General features: G+C 40.6%; 1 protein-coding gene across 5 annotated transcripts in view; it reads left to right on the forward strand.

Moving 5' to 3' along the window:
* The window catches only part of UTRN (utrophin), a 357,859-nt gene that overhangs the window by 49,569 nt on the left and 288,612 nt on the right, over positions 1 to 19,678 (forward strand). For all 5 annotated transcript variants that reach the window (XM_042017303.1, XM_042017301.1, XM_042017304.1 and 2 more), the window contains one exon: positions 7,709 to 7,770. In XM_042017303.1, the coding sequence (XP_041873237.1) occupies positions 7,709 to 7,770 (62 nt within the window). The remainder of the gene's footprint in view (positions 1 to 7,708; positions 7,771 to 19,678) is intronic.

A 19,678-nucleotide genomic window follows, 5' to 3' on the forward strand; every position in this document is an offset into this window, starting at 1 on the left:
ACATAAAATTGCCAGAGAACTTCTTTGATATTACAGTGATTATAAGACTTACAAAAGTGCAATGGGTGTATAAACTATGTGTTCATTGTATTTGGGGTTTTTGGTCTAGAAATCTTGTTCCAAGAGATAGTGTGTTAAGGCTTTGTAAAGACACTTCTTTACTTTTTTTTCTTAATTTCTGAGTTAATTATCATTGAAATGTTTATTTTTTTATTACCTTCCGTAGATGAAATACAATTGTGAAAACGTGTGATTTTTAATTTTTTTTTTTTTTGCACACATATGCTATTTTTTTGGTCTTTAGGCAAGATTTCTAAATACCATTAGAGGTTTGAAGCAATCAAACCCAGAAAGCTGACACCTTGACTTTGCATAACTCAGCTGCTCGAGGTGTTACGTTATGATTGTCTTCTACACTGGACTGCTAGGAAAGACTTAAATTCCATGGGGTTATAAATTCCGTTTGTTTTTAAGTAACTCTACTCTGCACACCGCTGTCACTGAAATGGGTCCTATATGGTCTGTATCCAGAGATGCTTGGTTAACTTCCTTTCAGAAACATCTAAATAGCACTTGTGATTTTGAAAATGTTAACAGCATACAATTCTTTGAAATCTGTTAATTTAATCCATTTCACAAGGAAAGTAGGATACTCTGATTAAACTAGTCTTTCCATATTTTTTTTTCCCCATCACAACTAGTTCAACTTGTAGTAACTAGTGGAAGTTTAATAAACCTAATTGTGTGTTATAAAGCTAATTAAGCACCTAGAGGATATGTGAACATACCAGCCAAATATGCCAGTCAGCATGTGAAGGAACAACCAGGTACATACCCAATTACCTGTACCCTGTACCTGTGTGCTGGGATGGGGTGGGAGTTGCAGTGAGAGGCCAGAGAAGAGGTGGGAGGAGCTGACACTAGTGGGACATCCACTGATGTATAGGAGGCCAAGCATTCTTTGTGTTCTACTTAGGAAATTGGAGCATGTAGTAATATGTAGGAGCCAGGTATTACTATTTGAATCTCAGGAATTTGGGTTCTGTCTGTGATAAGCTGTTGACCTAGAGAGTTTTAGAAAGGAATGATGGTAGACTCTAGGAGCTTGGGTAAAAGAGAGGCAGCTCTGAGGGGATGGATCAGGAAAGGTTTTAATATTTGGAGTGAAAAGACAGGGAATGAGGGGGTGTTAGGATTGCAGCCTTTGGGTTGTTGGAAAAGAAAAATAGGAAAACCTCTGACTAAGAGTTGGGATAGAAGAGACTCTGGAATGAGTGGGCAGAAAAACTTAGTGTTGTGAATAACTACTGTCTTTACCTGCCTGTCACAGAGAACAAAATAACATTGTCTCTTGTACTGTGAAGATGTTCAAAGAAGGTTGTTTGTGATGTCTGCCTGATTTGAAACTGCCATAACTAGGAGAGCTTCTTGCATAGATACAGTTTATGGCTTGGCTTCCTTCTCTGTCCTAAAAATCTTGTTTACTTGTGCCTGTGCAGGGTCTCTGATATCTGTTGTCTCTGCTTCCTTCTGGTATGCAGATGGGCTTTTTGTGGGGATGGCTCTTCTGTTATGCAGAAGATTATGCTAGTTGATCACAGTGATCCCTCTGACCTTATATCCTGTGAATCACATCCACAAGTGCAAGTGAGCCTAATAATAGTCCTAACTTGGGCAGAGAAAAAGGAGCAGATGGCTAACACCAACTTGTGGAAAGTGATTCTGTTTTCTTTATAACCACTTAGAAATTCAAAGACCTGATCTGTGCTCATAACAAAACCAGCTGTAGTAAATCTAGTTTGTGATTTTATTTGTCTTCATAAATTTACTTTGTCTTTTTTTCTTAAAGTGCTTTCCTGTTTGTGTGCTTAGAAACATCATCTTTGCCAGATTTTGGGCAGGAGTTACCTGCCTTTTTCTTCTTTCCATGTGCTGGGCAGTTTGTGAAATATGTGCTCAAGTGTACTTGGATTGTATGTGAAAGCTTCACAGGGCTGTCTTGCACTGGGAGCTGACACTGCTTACTTTGACCTGGTGTTAGTGGGTCATTTCAGGCTGTTGGAGTGACGTGGGGTTGCTGGAGCGCCTTGTGTACTGCCTGCAACTCTGGAGCAGCCTTGGGACACTGCCTGCAGCTCTTGGGTTTGCACTGTCATCCCGTGAAATCAGCAGGGTCACTGGCTGACCAGTGTGGGCTGTCAGGCTCCGTGTTGGGCATTATTTCTGTCTCCTGAGAGCTTGGTTATCTATACCTCCCTTTTAATCATCATTCCAATGTGCTGAGACCACAGCATGGCATGTTAGGTTGCTTTTGTTGGGAGGTATGGAAACAGCTATTTTAATATTCCTTCAGCTGTGAGGATGCCTTCCTCTAGGTTATCAGTTGCTGGGGGATTTTTTTGTTGTGAAGTAAACACAATTTAGCTTAAACTTCCAGTACATTTTGGTAGAACTAGGGGGTGGTCCTTGTTACTCGTCTATGGTGTCTTGTTTTTGGTGGTGTCTGCTGTTGGGAAACACCAGGTGGTGAGGCGCATGACTTTTCTTTTTGCTTTAGTCTTTTTTTGGTAATGTTTATATTCCATAGTTTGGTTTCTACAGGAAACTTACAATTTGGGCAACTGCATTTTGTGTGCCAGTTGCTGTAGGCAGATTTTTTTTTTTGTTAGATGCACTATTAATATAACTCTGGTTTTGCCTAGCTGCTGAAGTTTGGAGAGAGAAGGAAAAGGAATGAGGAAAAGCTTTGTGCATACCACCGATTGCAGAAATTAAAATTGCAGCACAAAGGTGAAAGTTTACAAGTGAATTATGTGTTGCTGGAGCTATTTTTTTCTACCATGGTGTTGCAAGAGAAGAGAGAATCTGCAGAACAATCTCAACTTTTGCTTTTTGTTCCTTTAAAAAGACTAAACTATGATCTTAAAAAGATAAAAACTAAAAAACTTAAAAAGAAAAAATGTTGGTTTCCATGCTGAAATTTTAGACACTTATTTTGTGTATTTTGCTATATGAATTAGTCTGAGCTTGACTAAAAGATAGTTGCTTTCAAAATGCTTTTTCTGTCCAGAAATACAAACCTTTATCCCTTTTTTTGTTACTGTTGTCAGGGTTTCATAGGTGTGCGAGTCTTGGGTAGGGTGGTATCTACAAGAGATACTCCCGACTGCCTAAAGGCTTAGGCAAAGAGATGTTTCTAACTTCGTTACATTCCAAGTGTCTTAATTGAAACCCACAGGCTAATTCCTTCTTTTATTTCTAAATTCCTTTGCTGAGAACCTAAATAATGAGGTGGTGAAGGCAAATTTAAGTCTTAAAATGTGAGATGACCCTTGGTAATGTGCGCTGGAGTGGTTGGGCAATTTCTGTACTTTATTTGCCAATCAAGCCTATGCTTCTCCAGGGCACTTTCATTATAGTGCTGTTCTGCCAGCTGTTTTGGGTGGGATAACTTCTGTCTTTCAAAAGCTAAATAACACAGTTCTGTCATACAAGCATTTAATGTGTTTTGGGGAAATAAGAAGCTTCTCTTTCAGTACGAAACAGAGGTTGAGTAGAGGACGAACCGCAGTCCAGTGAGGCTTTTGTTTTTACCTCTATTTTTAGATAATTTAGATTCCTTTTTGCTCTCCAACATGATATTCACCAGGTAATAGATTGGACTTGAACTGTGTTTTCAAGGTGCCCTAAACGAAATTAAGGGACAGTGTTGTGGGTGGAGGAGGTATGTATGTAAGGCTACAAAAGTGGCTCTTGGGGGCGACTGAGTGCCAGGACACAGCCTGGGCATCTGATCACAGGAGCCGGTTGTTTAGAGCGTACCCCAGTTGGGTGGACATACATCATCTTGTGTAACAAGCAGGCTTCGGCAAACAGGCATCCGGGATAGGAAGCTTTTCTTCTCTCTTTTGTCATCACAAGAGTTTAATATTTTTTTTGTGTGTGTGTGTTTAGGTTTGTTTTTATTTCCTCTTAAAGGCACAAACTGTTCTGACATTCTGTTACTAGTCCATTAAGTGACTGGAGGGCAAGCACAGCCACGCTGGCCAGAGGAAATGGTAGGTAATGAAGCAGAATTTGGCCCTGAGTCAGTCCTTGGCTTTCACTGTCAGGCTGCAGCAGTGTGAAAGGAAACAAATGTTTTAGCTACTTGGTGAATTTGTTTCTCACTGGGCTGTAACTTGTTGACGTTTTTAATGTCTTGTGTGAGAAGTTGACTGGCTGGGTTACTGTGTGCTTTGTTGAATGGTGATTTTTTTTTTTTGACTGAATGTGGCTAATTTGTTATCCAGATCATAATGCCAGCCTCTGGGGGTTAGCCTTACAGACTTGTAGGAATCTAAAGAAAATTACTTTGGGGGATAAAATAACTTGTCACTGTTGCTATCAAAGCACCAACATTTCAGGTTTTTTTTTGTTGTTGTTGTTGTTGGTTTTTGTTTTTTTTTTTTTTTTTTTTGCAGGGGTTTGTAGCAGAAAGCTTGACACAACCATGTCTGTAATGGTCAATTACAAAAATCTGAGTTTCAGAGGCTTTTATAAAGCAAACATAAAAGCAGAGCCTGACTGGCAAGGGTTGTCTATGAATTTTATAACTGACTAGGATGTTTTAGGAAGATGGGAGTTGTGGTGGTTCTCATTCCTTGCTTAAGAAAAAAAGATGCTCTGCTCCTTAGGAGATAGTAGGGGTATATACATTTGTATTCCTTTGTTCACCAAACCTTTTACCAAGACTAAGTAGTTTCTATTGATCAAAGATGTGGGGTTTGGTGGATTTTTTTCCTTCCCCTTCCTAGAAAACCCTCTTTTTGAAAAGAGAGAGAAAAGGCGCTGGATTTTAGTGAGCCGTGCATGCTACTGCAGCGCACCTAGCAAGCAGGTGTAGGAGCAAGGCCTGCTGGGGGAGTCCTGGCAGGCTGAAGCTGGTGAATGCTGAGGAGAGCTGTCACCTCCTGCCATTCGTGTGCTTGGGGAAGGGGCTGAACTCTCCAAGAGTGGGGTGTCTAGAGCTTCTACTGCACAGGATTTATAAATCCAAGATCCTTTTCATAATGGTTGCTCTCCTTTTACACAGTCATACAACTGTTTTTGGCCTCTCTGTTCTTTGCCTTTGTCATGCTAAGGAGTAATAATGTTAGAAGAATGTGATACCTCAAATTATGGTGTTACTCTTCATTCTCTCAGATGGTTAAGGAAGGAAAAAGGCAGATGCAGCCTTAGGAAAACATCATCATTCACAGCTGTGTACTTGCGGGTGTTGGCACAAAAGGGGCAGACAGGTTAATAGATGATATTTAAAAAGAGAATCATGTTTAAATCTCACTATGTTCAATACAAATGTTGTTTTCAATTAATGTTAATAGAAAATATTGGTCCAACAGTGGCAGTTGGACCAATCTAGTCCATTCCTGTGTCTTAAAAAGGGAAAAAAGAAAACAGACTTGTAGGGAAAAAATGGATTAAATTTTTTTTTTTTTTTTTTTTTTGAGTTTCATCTTGTCTGTCAGGCTCCTGTGAGATGGATACTTAGGAACTACCAGAGAGTTATTTGGTTCTATATGTCTTTGATGGCAAGGAGCTCTGTGCCACTGAGGGGAAAAGACAGGGTTAACAAGATTTCTTAGGTAATTGTACTCCCCTGAAACAGCACCTTGAGTTTCAGTGTTCTGAGCATGGCATGCTGTGCAGCTGCCACAGGTATCTTGAATCTTCCTCAGAAAAATCTTTTCATGCATTGGTCTGTCTTTGATGTCTGGTTGAGCTCAAGGTGTGACTCAAGAGTAGAGTCTGTTGGATCAGCTTTAGCTGCCAAAGAGGAGAGGCATAGAAGGGTGAAGCGATGGCTCCTGGCTGACACGCACCCTTTGTGTCCCAAGCAGGTTTTTCAGCTGTAGCCTAGAAGAAGCCCAGAGCTGAGGGTTTATTTTAAATGGATATGAACAATTTCATACAGTTTAAGTTTCATTTAACTTCATTTCTTACCGATGTGACTTCTTGTATCTGGGCCGAGCTGTAGCCACTATTCCTTGCTGTTAGGTAAAGCATACCTGGTCGTTGGTTTCTGTGTGTAACAGCTTTCTGGCTAGATATTAGATGTGAATACATGGATGGTATCAGCTTCAGGTGCATGTCAGGCCAGAAATGAGAAATGTTGAGGTCATCTATATAAGAAATATTCTGGTTGTCTTCTGTGATTTTTAAAAATAAACATCTGAATTTTATTGATAAAACTTTATTGTACAACAGTCTCAGTTGCTGCTGAGGTATATGATCTTGTAAGTGGTGCTTTTTAATCATAACCTGATATTGCTTCAGACTGCATGAATCTTCACGATTGTGTGAAGTAGAAAATTTGAGTTGCAATTGGGCTTTTTTTTCTATGGCTTCATTCCAAGTGCAGGGACTGTTAGTCTGAACACTATCGTGTTGTGCTGCTTTGTGGTATGGAGTCTGGAAAGATTGATGTCAGCTGCCACCAAGAGGTTCTGCAAGAGAGTGTTCCAGACAGCAGCGTGTTGTGGTCGCCTGGAGGGTATCTCTAGACTGATCTGCCAAGAAGCTGGTGGAGTCTTGAAGGGCACTCAGAGACTCCTGATCTGGGCTGCAGCTGTCAAGCAGTTTGCCTGGTGTAAGGCACTGACTGCCCTGGCTGTGGTCTGTGCAGGGATTTGGAGGTTAAAGCCTTTGACAGGCTGCATGCATGTATGTATGTATTTTGTCTGCAGCAAGCAGACCTGGAAATCCATGCTGGATGAACCCCCTTTGCCTAGTCTGGTTGTCAGCAGTTATTTCACTGTCATTTAGGTACAGGTGATGAAGCATAGGCTCACCTTTAGCAGTGCTCAGTGCAATTTACCCAAGATGTGTCCTGTGATACAGGCAGGAGTGTCCTGTGCTGGAGGTGACTCACCCTGGTTTAGTGGGACCGGCTCTGTAAAATTGCTGGTGACTCCTAAATGGCTTCCTTAAGCATCCTGGGAAGCTGTCTCTCTGCACAGCTGGAGGCCACTGCTCCTCCCTCTTGACCTACAGGCACTTGCCTGCCCTTCCTCCTTGTCCTGCTGGGTCCTCCTGGCTGTCTCCCAGACCCTAGGTGGTGGTACTTTGGTGTCACACTGGCAGGGCACTTGACGGGAAGGGCTCAGCAGCCCTTCCCACGCTTCAGCTGAACTTGTCTGTGACTGATCGCTAACATGGTTCTGAATCCAGGTGCAAAACCAGGCTGAGGGTGGGTAAGGCTGCAAGTGCTTTCAAGGGTTGTTCCAGCAGCTTTGCTCCCACAGTAGCTGTGCTGTGTACCGAAGGAGGCTATTATCTGCGTCAGAAGCTTGAATAAGGGCCTTGGCACCCTTTGGAGTAATGCATTCAGGCAAAAAGGTGTTGACAAAGTCTGTTAATTAAAAGCCCATGGTTTCATAGGTTGTTTTCACCAGATGGGGAGCTTGTGAATTTTTTGCATCAGAAACCCGCTTGGGAGGTGCTGTGAGGCTGATTCTACTGCAAAGGAGCTGCTGTGGTTACTAGCAAAGGCAAAACATTTGTGTGACTCTGCAAGTACCAAAGTGTTGTGGATGGTTGAACAGCTTTATTGACAGATTAGGCAAAAAATTCTCCCACTTTTCAGGACAGTGTTTAATGTGACCTGTATTGAACAATCTAGGAGTAAGAAGAATGCATTTTTACTCATTTTCTTGTTCTCTCTCTCCAGATGAACACAATGATGTACAGAAAAAAACCTTTACAAAATGGATAAATGCTCGATTTTCCAAGGTAACGTTGGTTTGGATATACTACTTTATTTTGTTTGATTCACTGTTTAGAACAATTTTGGTTAAACATGCTTTGCTCTTACTCTGGTTGAATACTCCTAGTAAGATGCCAGTATGGAGTGAAAACAGATAAAATACTGTAGTGTTTGCTCCCTCAATTTCCTCATGCACATAAACATTTGATACTATATTTTAAGAAAAAAATGTAAGTCTATTTGTTAATATATTAGAACAGTTTTTTGCATGAGCATGTCTGTTTGGTTTTGTTTAGTTTTGGTTTGGTTTAGTTGATTTCTACATGCAGTTTTCAGAGTGCATTGCAGCAGATTTTGAACCTTCATTACTGTGTTTATTCTGTTACTGAGTTGGCTTTGCTCACTCTGCAAACCTCTAGTTGAAGCCACCTGGTGTTACTACAAGAGTCTTGACTGAAATTTTATATAATTACTTGCTCATTTTGAATTTTCCTTGGCTCTCATGCTGTACATTTCTCATTTTAATTCTCTTTACTGGCTTGAAACTTACTGTGGATCTTTAATGGTTTGGGATGAGAAAGGAAGTGAAGTTTGCTTTGGAATGCTATTTAAAGCCTGCTTTTTACACTGTTGTTCTGATAGGGAAAAATGACACTTTGCCCAGAAGCATAGTGTCTGTGGAAAGTTTTCCTACTTCATGGTTTGAATTTGTGAAAGAACCTGGGGATATTATCAGGGAAATCTCATGTTTTTTCTAGCTAGTGTGGTGCTACAAATGGGGTAACTACTATTTTGTGTGCCCTTATTGAAAAGGGGCATGAATGTGAAATCCTAAAAGCAGATATAAATATAGAAGGAAGGGATGTGTGGTTTGGTTTGGGGTTGTTTTTTTCTTTTTTTTGTTTTGTTTTTGTTTTTGTTTTTTTTTGGGGTTTTTTTTTCTCCTCAAATAAAGCTGCTAAAGTGCTTTAGTAGTGAATGGCTGCTTCTGGAGCTCTGCCCTTCTGGAGTTCTTGATCAGCAATGTAAGGAATTTTTACCTTCCTTTCCTTCCCGTGCAACAGGACACTGGGCAATGCAAGGCTTGTGGCCTTGGTTGAATCATTTTGGCTTAGGTTTGTTTTGGTTGAAAGCTGATATCCTGCACTCTTCATCCAATACATTCTTGGCTAGTTTGCTCTTTAGAGGAAGAGTGTGTGTGGGTAACTGGTTGCTCTACGCTCAGCTTTTGACTGCTGCCCAGAGGAGTGGTGGTCCTGCAGGAGGAGCATTAGGCAGGGCAGGATCACGTAAGGAAAGAAAATGTGGTGAGAAGGAAAGGACTGTTCATAGTCCTGTAGCTGGCATAAAGATGGCATGAACACTGAAATGACAGTGATACCGAGAATGAATGACAGTCATACTGAGAATGTGCCAGGTGACTTGTTTGTGAGTGCTGTGGACATTGTATTGAGGAAGGTAAAATTGTTTTCAGTCATTCTGCTAGGACACCCATGGGTATATCTTACAAAGCATCTTTCCTTCTATACTGTGTAATCAGACAGATCCTGCTAAGCTCCTCGATTTCCCTGGCACAGGATATGGTCAGATACTCATAGGATTTGAAGTAACTGCAGCTTCATAACTCTGTAACTTCATGGCTCATTAAACACCTGAAGCTATGAAAACCTTGTTAATGATTAAAGAGACTCTTATGAAAGGACAGACTCTCGACTGCTCCATGTCCAATTCAAATTTGAGCATGACTATTTTGGCATGACAAGACACGGATTTATGAAGACTGGCATGTTCAAATTGCAAGGAAATTGATGGTGTTAAGTAGAAAGCACCTCGTGTAAGAAAGTCTAGTTTGAACTGTACCTTTATATTTTTAAGGGACTGATTTCAGTCCTGCTGTGTCAAAGTTTTTGTATGTACAAAGTCATTTGGGTTGTTTAAAATTCCTTTTATGTGAACTAGATTGATTTAGCTGCTTAATAGGATAGAGAGCTTTTAGAGGTTAGTTAAAAGTAATCTGACTTACACTGCAGGAAACAAAATTTTTGTGTGGAATTGCAAATTTCACTCAAAAAATTTTACTTGTCCCTCCATGTTAGTTATATTGTACTTGCCCTTCATTTAAGCAAATAAAAAGCAATCCGTTGAGCCTTTATAAATTAGCTTAGCGTACAAAAATCCTAAAATTGCAATTGCATAATGCCAAGTTTGATTTAAGACAATTCAGTAGGGTTTTACAAAGGATCTACAAAGAGAGCAGTGTCTTTCCCTTCTCTCATCAGAGAATAGGTAGGTAAGTAAAACACTTCAAGGATCTCAGTTATGCTGTGAGGTGCCTGCTTCGGTACCCTGATCAGTGAGATCAGAGCTCTTGGTGTAGTTTCCAGTACAGTAATTTGGTTTTGTGCTCTTAGTTTAAACTGTGCTAGAACAATGCATTCTATTTGTGTGTGTTGTTTGAACTCAAGGCACAAACATTCTAAGTGGATTGAATCTTAAGGTCAGTAAATGTACTCAGCCAAGACTCAGTGCTCACTGTAGAAATACCTTAGGAGAGCTGTACGCACTGCAACTCACAAGCCTGTGATGGCTGTGTAGGAAGGATATTTTGTTAAAATTAAAGGCAATAAAAGTTGTTAGATAAATAGTCTGTTACCAAGCTTTAACCAATAGGAAAGTTTGCACTCAAATAAATATTGAGGCAGAGCATTTCAGCATATGTTTATAAAGTCATGTAATGTTTTTACTTTCTGTATTTTTTCCATTGCTCTGTCCAGTCTAATTTCAGGAGTCAGATTTAGCTGTTTCCCTGTGGTATAGCCTTACCAATTAAAGCTTCTAGTTGTATGGATAACTAATATATGTTCTTCACACTATGTAGCATTGTTTTCTATCCCTTTATCCCTTTCTATATTAATCTTCATTAATAGTTACCAGTTCATACCTATATATTATTTTCAGAACTCCTTTCTGCAGTGCAAAAGTGCTATCTTGTCACAGTGGTTTTTAGCAACTGCAAATAAAGAAAAGTAAACATCAGACCTGGCTACTAATTTTGAGTGCCCAATCTGAGACTTTAGCTAAATTATCCCAGAGAATTTGACATTTCTTTGACATTTCTTGTTATAAAACAGAACTCTTGAGTCTTATGACAGAATTCAGAGGGTTCATTCTTCTGCAAACTGTCAAACCATCCAAAATATCTGGTTGGTTTTCAGATGGAGCTTGATCAGCATAGAAAAGGGTCTTGAAGATGATTATGCCTGTGTCAGCAAGGACTGGGTTTAATCATCTAAGGAAGTCTCTTAATCTGGCACACAGTTAGTAATTGCATGTAAAATTGTGTTTTAAATGATTCTGATGAGTCACAGGGGAAATTCTGGCTAACAGTGGAGTTTGAATTCAAGTCTGCAGGATAATGTAGTGCTCCGGTACCCATATATTGTTTCACATAGGTAGAGAGTGAACAAAGATTTTGAAATCAACCCTAGTTTATCCAAATATCTGAATAGTTTCATTCTTTATCTACTTACATGTTGTATCAGCAGGCCTGGGATTTTTCATTCCATCTTGCAGCATCTCTGATGCTTCTGCTTATAATTACAGAACAAAGTAGTTGGATACTCACACTTGTAACTCTAGAAGGTTTCTAGAAACTTGATAGGCATGTTAAGGAATTCAGGAGTCTTGTGTCCCACTTTAGAACCCTGCAAGTACAATTTTCTTCTGCCCTATTTTCTTTCTTTACTCCTACTCTCTGACCCTGTTTCTGGTTTGGTTTTTGTTTTTTGTTTTTTTTTTTTTTTTCCCCTTACTTACTATTACACCTTCTCATGTCAGAAGCCTTGCCTGTCTGGCAAATCTGGAATTTTGATTGCCCTGCCTATTTCATATTCACTTTTGCTTTTGTCACTATACTATATATTCCCATCAAGACTCAGTTTTTCTTTTCAAAGCTCCAGACCTGCTCTGTCTGCCCTTCACTTCCCCTCTACAGCCTTTATGGGATTTGATGCGTGTGTGGTCAGTCCTATTTTTGCATCTCCCTTTGTCTCAGTGGTCATAACCTTGCCCTCTCTTTACCTTCTTGCAGGATTCAGTCTTTGCTGGATTTAGTTTTCTCATTTTCCAAGGTGGTACTTTTCCAAGTTTGCTTTTAGATTGGTTCCTCTCCTCTTCTGCTATTCCTGATCTTGGCAGGTGGAATACAGAGTCAGCACAAGAAACATGATGCCCTAACTTAATTTAGGCCCATGGAGTCAGGTCTGTCACAGCCTGTTGGAACTTAGTGCTGTCACTCACTAGAGGAAGTTCACAGATCCAGCATGGGCAAACTGAGGCTCTGTCTTTGGTAAAAAGACTTGTTTTTTCATTACATTTGGGAAGTTTTCCCACAGGGATGGCAAAAAAAGTGTTACTGCTAGGAAGGTTGTGCTCTGCAAAAAGAGCATAAAAGCCCAGAGATTTGCTGTATTCCGTGAAAATGACATTAGGTTTCCCTGCCCCTCAGTTATAAGTCTTGGATATGTAAGGCTTTTGAATGGAGCCAGCTGGGGCATTGTTCCAAGGTGTCAGGAACTGCATTCAAAGCCCTTGCATGCCTGAGCGCTGGGCCTCTGTTTCCTTTCCATCACGTGTTCCCATCGCTTTCCAATCCAAGCCCTCAATTTCTTTTTTTTAATGTACAGAAGCCTTATACAGTCTTACTTGTGCATTTGCAGTGTTCTTGCTGCATGTGTTTGTGATTCTGATTCTCCAGGTCCTGTGCTAGTGCCCTGACATCTGCATTGGCCAACATTGACAGGGCTTGGAGCCAGGCCAGGACCTGCCAGTGTGGATAAAGCCAGACATCGCACACTTTTACAGCATCTTAAGCTCTTTTTTTCCTACTCTGTGGTCTTCCAAAAATATGTTTCACTTTAGGGTTGGAGTAAAGAAGAGGTGGAGGTGTAGCTTGGGAGCAGAATGCATCCTCCAGGGCTGAGCTCTAAGATAGCCTTTGAGAAGGCAAGTGCTCAGTGTGGGGCTCCTGTGCATTTCCTCTCCTGGGCTCTGATGTGTCCCCTCCCATGGAAGGACACCAAAGAAAGATGAGAGACGACAGGCCAGTAGGAGAACTGATGAGTTGTACTTGGAGTGCTTTGGAATGTTACGGCTTTATATGCATCTTGAAACACAGTTCATCCTTCATTAGACCAGGCATTAATTCATTTGTTACCTACAAAGTCTTTTAGCTTTTTGTGTGGTGTGCTGAATAGATGTTTTCCTCCAATTTTGCTCTTTAATTTTCTGCTTTCCTCCAAGGGTTGTTTTGTCATAATAGTAAATGTCAGGTCCTGTACTTCTGAAGACGTTTTGCAGCTCTACTGCTGACCCTTAGGAACTGCAATAAGTCTTTTTAAAGACAAAATCATACCTATTCACGATAATTAATTTCTCATGACCCAAGATACCTGAGGTCAAAGACATTTCAGAAGTGTTTTTTTGGGGGAAAAGGAGAATTATGGAGTTCAGTGTATTAATCATGAAAGAAAAGAGACCAAAAAGATTGATTAGGCAATTTTGTCTGTCCAAGGTGACATCAGCTAAGGTAGTGTCTAGTCCTTTTTCTAGTTCAGTTTTTGTGGCACAAGCAAGGAAATACTTGATGGCTGGTAAAATACAGTCTAATTGCTTCTGATATTTTTCAATGCTGAATTAAACTGTAAAATGTAACATCACTCAAAGATGGCCAAAGCTTAAAAAGCCACAGCCTTGGTGGAAAAAGAGTAATAATCTGGGTGGAAAAGAAATAGTGTTTGCATGAGCCGGCCTTGAAAAAGTCAATTTTTAGTCTACTTAGTCTCTTTTTATGAGGAGACCAAATAGGCCTTTTCTAGGCCTAGGATATATATTAGCCAAGAAGCACAAAAATAATTTTTTCTTTGCTAATGAGTTATGGTAAGGATGACTACTTTTTAGCGTAAAAGCAGTAATACATAGCATTTGTGATCTCTCCCAGCTATAGCCACAGCAAAAAATTTGCCATTTTTCTGCCTCCTCTCAACTGCTGCTGTCTTCTACCCTAAGAACAAGGTGTGGGCAGCATCTCCCTTGCTGGACTTGAAAGCTTGGTATAGCAATATGGACTTAATTATTGCTGACTTTGGTTAATGATCTGGGTTTGGGACAGAGTATGACTCTGATCCATGAGCTAGGTTACCATATCAGTTGTTGGAGTGTTTGTCTGACCTTCTCAGGCACTAGAGCTGGACCTAGTAGAGGCACCAAAGCCAGTCTGTTCCTTTATCTGTTAGCTAATGAGAATAGTCAGCCTGGTTAGCAGCAATTTTTTTTAAGGATCCAAGTTACAATTTGAAGTTATCTGGCTTGAAAAACTATAAATAAAAGGATAACCTTTCAGTCTTACAAGAGAAATAACTGGCAGTGGTAAGCATGGTCCCAGCTGCTCCTGCTGGTAATATAACATAATGAAGCTTAATTGCATGCTGAGGTTAGTATTGTTACATTAAATGTGTTATTATAATGTAAGCTTATGTAAATGCATTAATAAATACACTGGAGAGAGAAAGATCTGCAGAGTTACTGATGCCTTGCTATGCTATTTGCACTGTTAGATTTTCCTTCCTTTGGTCATGTTGTCAGTCAAATATTTTAGGTGTTCTGTGAATTGAACTATCTTTAGCTTTTCAGCTTTACTGCTCCTTAAACTCATGTCTGTCATCTAGTAGAATCAAAATTTCCAGCATATCTGTGATGAGTCTTACTTCCCCCTGCCACCCCCTGTTAGTCTGGGGTTTTAAATAGCTATTTAGTTGCTTGTAACTGTTTTATTTTTGACCACCACTAGTTATATATAATTTTGTCTATAAGGTGTCTTCCTCTTATGATTGTAACTTTTTATTTATTTGTTTTACTTGGTATTTGAATTCATAGCTTTGGTACTAGTGTCGTGTTGAGATGCCACAACTCCTTGGAAATATTCAGCATGGAGTAGAGCATACTCAAGGAAAATATATCTGTCACAGTATAGCTAGTATTTATGTATGATAAATACATAAATGATAAATCCCGTAACTCCTGAATGTGAGTGGAAGTAGAATGGAAAAAAGTATCACATTTTAACAAAAATACTGCTGTAAACCATGTCTGTGGTCCTAAATTAGAAACTGGCAAGTTTATTTGTTGACATGGTTGTTTACTTTATGCAATGACCTTTTTGCTTTCTGATTTGTTTCCCACATTGAGTTCCCATGTACTGGCCTTATGATGTAGCAGCACTTGACATGCTTCTTACTTGATATTGGTCATGATAAAATGTAGTTCTTGCTCCTGTGTTGAGTTTAAACTAGTTACCATGAGTTTCCTGGGAATGTACTTGAACACTATGAATGGTTCAAGCTCTCATTTAAGAGCCCAGCCTGTCCAATATTTACCCATTCTCAAAGGAAAGGGGTCTTTGCAGTTCTACTACTACTTTGACTTATTTATTGAGCATCTTATTAGATGTTTAAAATTGTCATATGTTGGTTAAAAATAATTAGCTAAAATAACTCTTAACTTCATAAAAGTGACATTTGAAGATCAGAAGAATCTGATGGAAAGTCAGTATGTACTGCTTCCTATGTCTTTTGAGGTTGCTTTGGTGTTCCTGAAGTGGCAGTTGATGTAAATGGCAACCAGGGCTTTTCGCAGCACTGCTCTGAGCAGCTGGAGCTTGTCTGCTGCATTCCCTTAGTGGCTGGTGAAGGTCATTTGTATGGTTTCATGAAATGTGTTACTTTCCTGGTGACAGCCAGTGTGTATTACCTGTGAAACTGAGAGGACCTTTCATCCTGGTTTTAATGTTGTGACTACGAGGTCTGAATCAGTATCTCCAAGAAGGATGTGAAATAGAGGTGGCTTATCTCTTATTTTCCAATCTCTTTGGCATTCATTAATTGGAAAAATTAGATTTAATAATGTACCTTCAATACTTATTGATTTAAAGCACAGTAATTAATATGAGAAAATTTCATGTTTCTAGTTAAACAACTAGATAAACATTTCAACTTCTTTAATGATTGCCTTTGCATATAATTTCATGTTCAAGAATAAAGAACATAAATATTCATGATAATATGATACATAATAGCTGGTGTTTAAAAAAAGGAGGTTTTGTCCTACTGAGAATTTGTGACTCCCTTTTTCTCTCTAACTTGGCTCATTTTGATTCAGTTCTCCATTGGTAATAAAGGGACAATTAAGAATGTTCTACTGTAGAATATACTCAAGAGTGATCACTGTTTTGTAGCTGTGGTGGCTTTAGTAGAACAAACTGTGTAGGTGTTGATGGCTGGGCTTTCTACTGTCAGCAGCACTAGATGACTTATAAACAAAATCCAGATCAGATTTTTTTAAGTCGTCCACTTCCTGGGAATGTTTTCTGGCAAAGAGAAGGAATGATTTCTGCACAGTCATGTTGGCTGGCCTGGATGACCCTTCTTTGTGAGTAATTCTAGATGCACACAAGGAAGTGTGAGTCACCCTCTTAAACCTGATCCAGGTAGAGGGACTTGAAAGATGTCCAAAGGGGCATATGAAGGCTGCTGCTGTGAGGAAATCACTGCGTGTGGTATCTCAGTCCCAAAGAGTGCCAGTGTCTTGCTGGAACGTGCAAAACTGATGCCTGAGGTGCCTGGTCTTGTGTACATATGGTAGCATCTGGTCTCCAGCTCAAAGATCATTAATAAACTGCTGCTTCCTCATGAGGTAAATCAACAGAAAAAGTGGCTTCTGCTGTGGATAACTAGCACAAGCTCTTTGTCTCTTCCCTCCCTTACATGTGTTCACACAAAGGCTGGCACCAAAATATTTGTTGGAATAAATGTAACATGATGGATTGGATCTGGTTCTGATCCTTGTGTGTGTACGCCTAGTGGTGCATAACAAATGTCACCATGCAAAGTTCATGAGGACACAAGCAAGCCTAGCCCACAGCTTATGTACAATCCCTAGCTCTTATTTTTTTTTACTTTCCTTTCCCTTGCTCTGCCTCCCTTTCCTTTTTCTTCTTCCTCTTTCCCTTACAGCAGCCCTGTTAAGTGAATCAACCCCTTTCTTGCTATCAGTGCTAATTTAAAGCACTGGGGAACCAACACTGCCTCTTTCTAAGTTAAGTCTATTAATTATGTTCTTTTGTCTGTTCTGTCAAACCCCCCTTGTGTCTGTTACAGTAACTGTGTACAGCTCTGCTGGCAAAGCCCTTTTGAACGGGCAGAGGGAAAGAGATTTCTGTCAGGTTTTTTTTTTTTTTTGTTTCTTTGTTTTTACTGCTCTTGTGGCAAACATAAGCAAAGCTGAGAAAAACTACCTTCTGTTAACCGATGGAAGTGTTCGGTGAGGGGGATGGGAATGCTTTACACCCTGAACCGGCACAGCTTCTTTGGTATGAAGTGTGTCCCTGCCTGTCGTTTATACTATCTCTGTTGTGTAAACTGGACTCTCTTTTGTCTTTGAGAAAGGACCCATTATCTGCCTCGTATTTGTACAGTGCTTAGCACAATGTAAGCTGCTCTTTAAGTGCTTACCAACACAACCGTGACTAGCCACTTGCCCTTGTGAAAGGCTTGGTGTGGTTTGTCACTGTCACCCTTTCTTATTAGACAAATACTTAAATTTCTTGATCCATTTTGCTCAGTGATGGACTGCTTCTCCTTACAGGACTGAACTACTTTGTACTTGTGTAGTCTAAGTATTTAGAAAGTAAAATGTCAGTTCTGAAGAAGAGAAATTTAGATTGCTTTAGCATACTGTATGCCAGAGAAGACTCTAGAGAGATAAATATATGTGCTTTTTGCGTACTGCAGATTGTGTGTATCTGTGGGTACAGGCTTTATTTTTCACAAGGCCAGAATATTTTTGGGGTATTAGGAGTGAGCAGTATGGATGTGGGTAGGGATGGCAATGGAAGCAATCTACAGAGCCCCATGCCTTAGTTTCTGTCCTCCCCCAGAGCCCAGGTTCTTGCAGCAGCACACCCGACTGCCCCAGCACACAGCTGGTCTCAGGGCTGCCTGCTTCACCCCAGTGCAGTCTGCATGGAACAGGTGCCCTCCTGGGAGTCAGGCTGCTGCGTCAGAGCCAGGGTTCAAGTGTGCTCCTGGCCCCTGGACTAGAAGCACAGGCCCAGCCTTAGAGGCCATATATTGCAGTTCCCAGATTGCCCTTGCACTGCCCCAGCAGCCTGCCCCAGAAGGCTCTGTGGTGGGCCCTACCTGTAAGGTGATGAGGCTCTACGTGGGTTTTATCACAAAGAGAGGGTGATGGCAGCAGCCTGGCCTGGCTCTGGGCTGGCTCATGCCTGGCACAGGAGGGCATGCATAGCTGCTTTGTCAGCATTGCCCCAGAGCTTTTCTTTGTCTTCTCTGGGGAGGTAAATGTATGGGACTATCTCTTGGGGCTGCCATTTAAATAAATTATTTTCCTACACCCTTACATGCTTAATAAGCTTCATTAGTCATGTGACTGTCAAAAGCTGGGATCTGTAGCTGTTCTCTCTGGATAAGGAAAGTAGAAGACTTCCTGAAGGACAGTGGGTTGCTATTGAACTGCGTCCCAAGAAAGCAGTCCAGTATCCAGCTGCACTGGAGGACAGAGCAGTGATGTTTCTGACTGCAGACCGTATGGTTCACATAGCAGATCCTGCATGGAAATGTGTGTTCAGGTGTGAGGAAAATGCATGAGTGTGAGGAGGCAGTGTGAGCAGAGCAGGATGCAGTGCCTGTGCAGTCTCTGCTCCATTGGGACATCAACTGACTATCAGGGCTTGCTTTGTGCCCTGATGGGATAGCTGAGGCTGTCTGGGTGGCAGCTGTCACCAGATGTCTGCATGTGATTCAGGTGAGCATAGGATGCTGGAGAAGCAGGTTTTTGGCTTTCCTGGTGGGTGTGCTTCTGTGGTGATGGGCTTGGTGGGGTGGGTGCTGCAACCTTTTCTTAGCAAACTTGAGTCACCTTGCATGTGGGGAAATACGGCCTGTGAGCTGACTTCTTTCCCTCAGAGAGCATATACTAGACTTTACTAAGTACAGAGGCTTTGTATATTGCTTTGTATATACTTTGTATATACTTTTACAAACCAGGAATGAGTAGCTTAGTTGAAGAAATAATTTAATACTCTTCTGCTGACTTTTTAAACAGACAGCAAAACATGGTGCTCTGATGGCCAGTGAAATGGAAAAATCATTCTCCTGAGAAAGCAGATCTGAATTATTTCCACCATCACAACAGGGTGCATTGCGTGGGGCTGGAACATACCATGACATGTTGAAATGAACGACTGAAAGCAGGAAGTCATTCAGCTTATTTTCATGCATGTGAAGTGAGGGGATGGAAGCAAAGAAAGAAGGCTGTATGCTCTCAATACCTTTGTTGCACTGTATAAAATGGTGTATCTTTCTGCTTTTTCAGTAGATCCAAACCCTTTTTAACTTCTGGACATAAGGCAACAAATTCATTGAGGATATATGGCTATAACATTCTCAGTTTTGGTGTTATATGTGTGTGTTGTTCTGATTATAATTATACAGTTAATTATAATTATGTAAAAAGGCCTTCTTCCTGTAGGGCCTTTGACAGTGTCTCCCACAGCATCATTTGTCACTAAATTGGAGAGATGATAGGGGTTTGATGAATGGACTGTTAGATGAATGAGGAATTGCCTAGACAGCTGCATCCAAAAATTTGCAGTCAACTGCTCAAATGTCCAAATGGAGATCAGAAACAAGTGCTGTCCCTCAGGGGTCCATAATGTCATCTGTAGGGGTCAATATCACCAGTGACATGCAGTGGGTTTGAGTATGCCCTCAGAAAGTTTGCGGATGACACCATGCTGAGCAAGTGCCATTGATTTGCAAGTGGGAATGGACATCATCCAGAAAGACATCAGGCTAGAGT

The sequence above is a fragment of the Corvus kubaryi genome, unplaced genomic scaffold, assembly GCF_017639235.1.
Source record: "Corvus kubaryi isolate FWS band 111438036 unplaced genomic scaffold, C.kubaryi_AGA036_p1.0 split3-73, whole genome shotgun sequence".
NCBI lineage: Eukaryota > Metazoa > Chordata > Aves > Passeriformes > Corvidae > Corvus > Corvus kubaryi.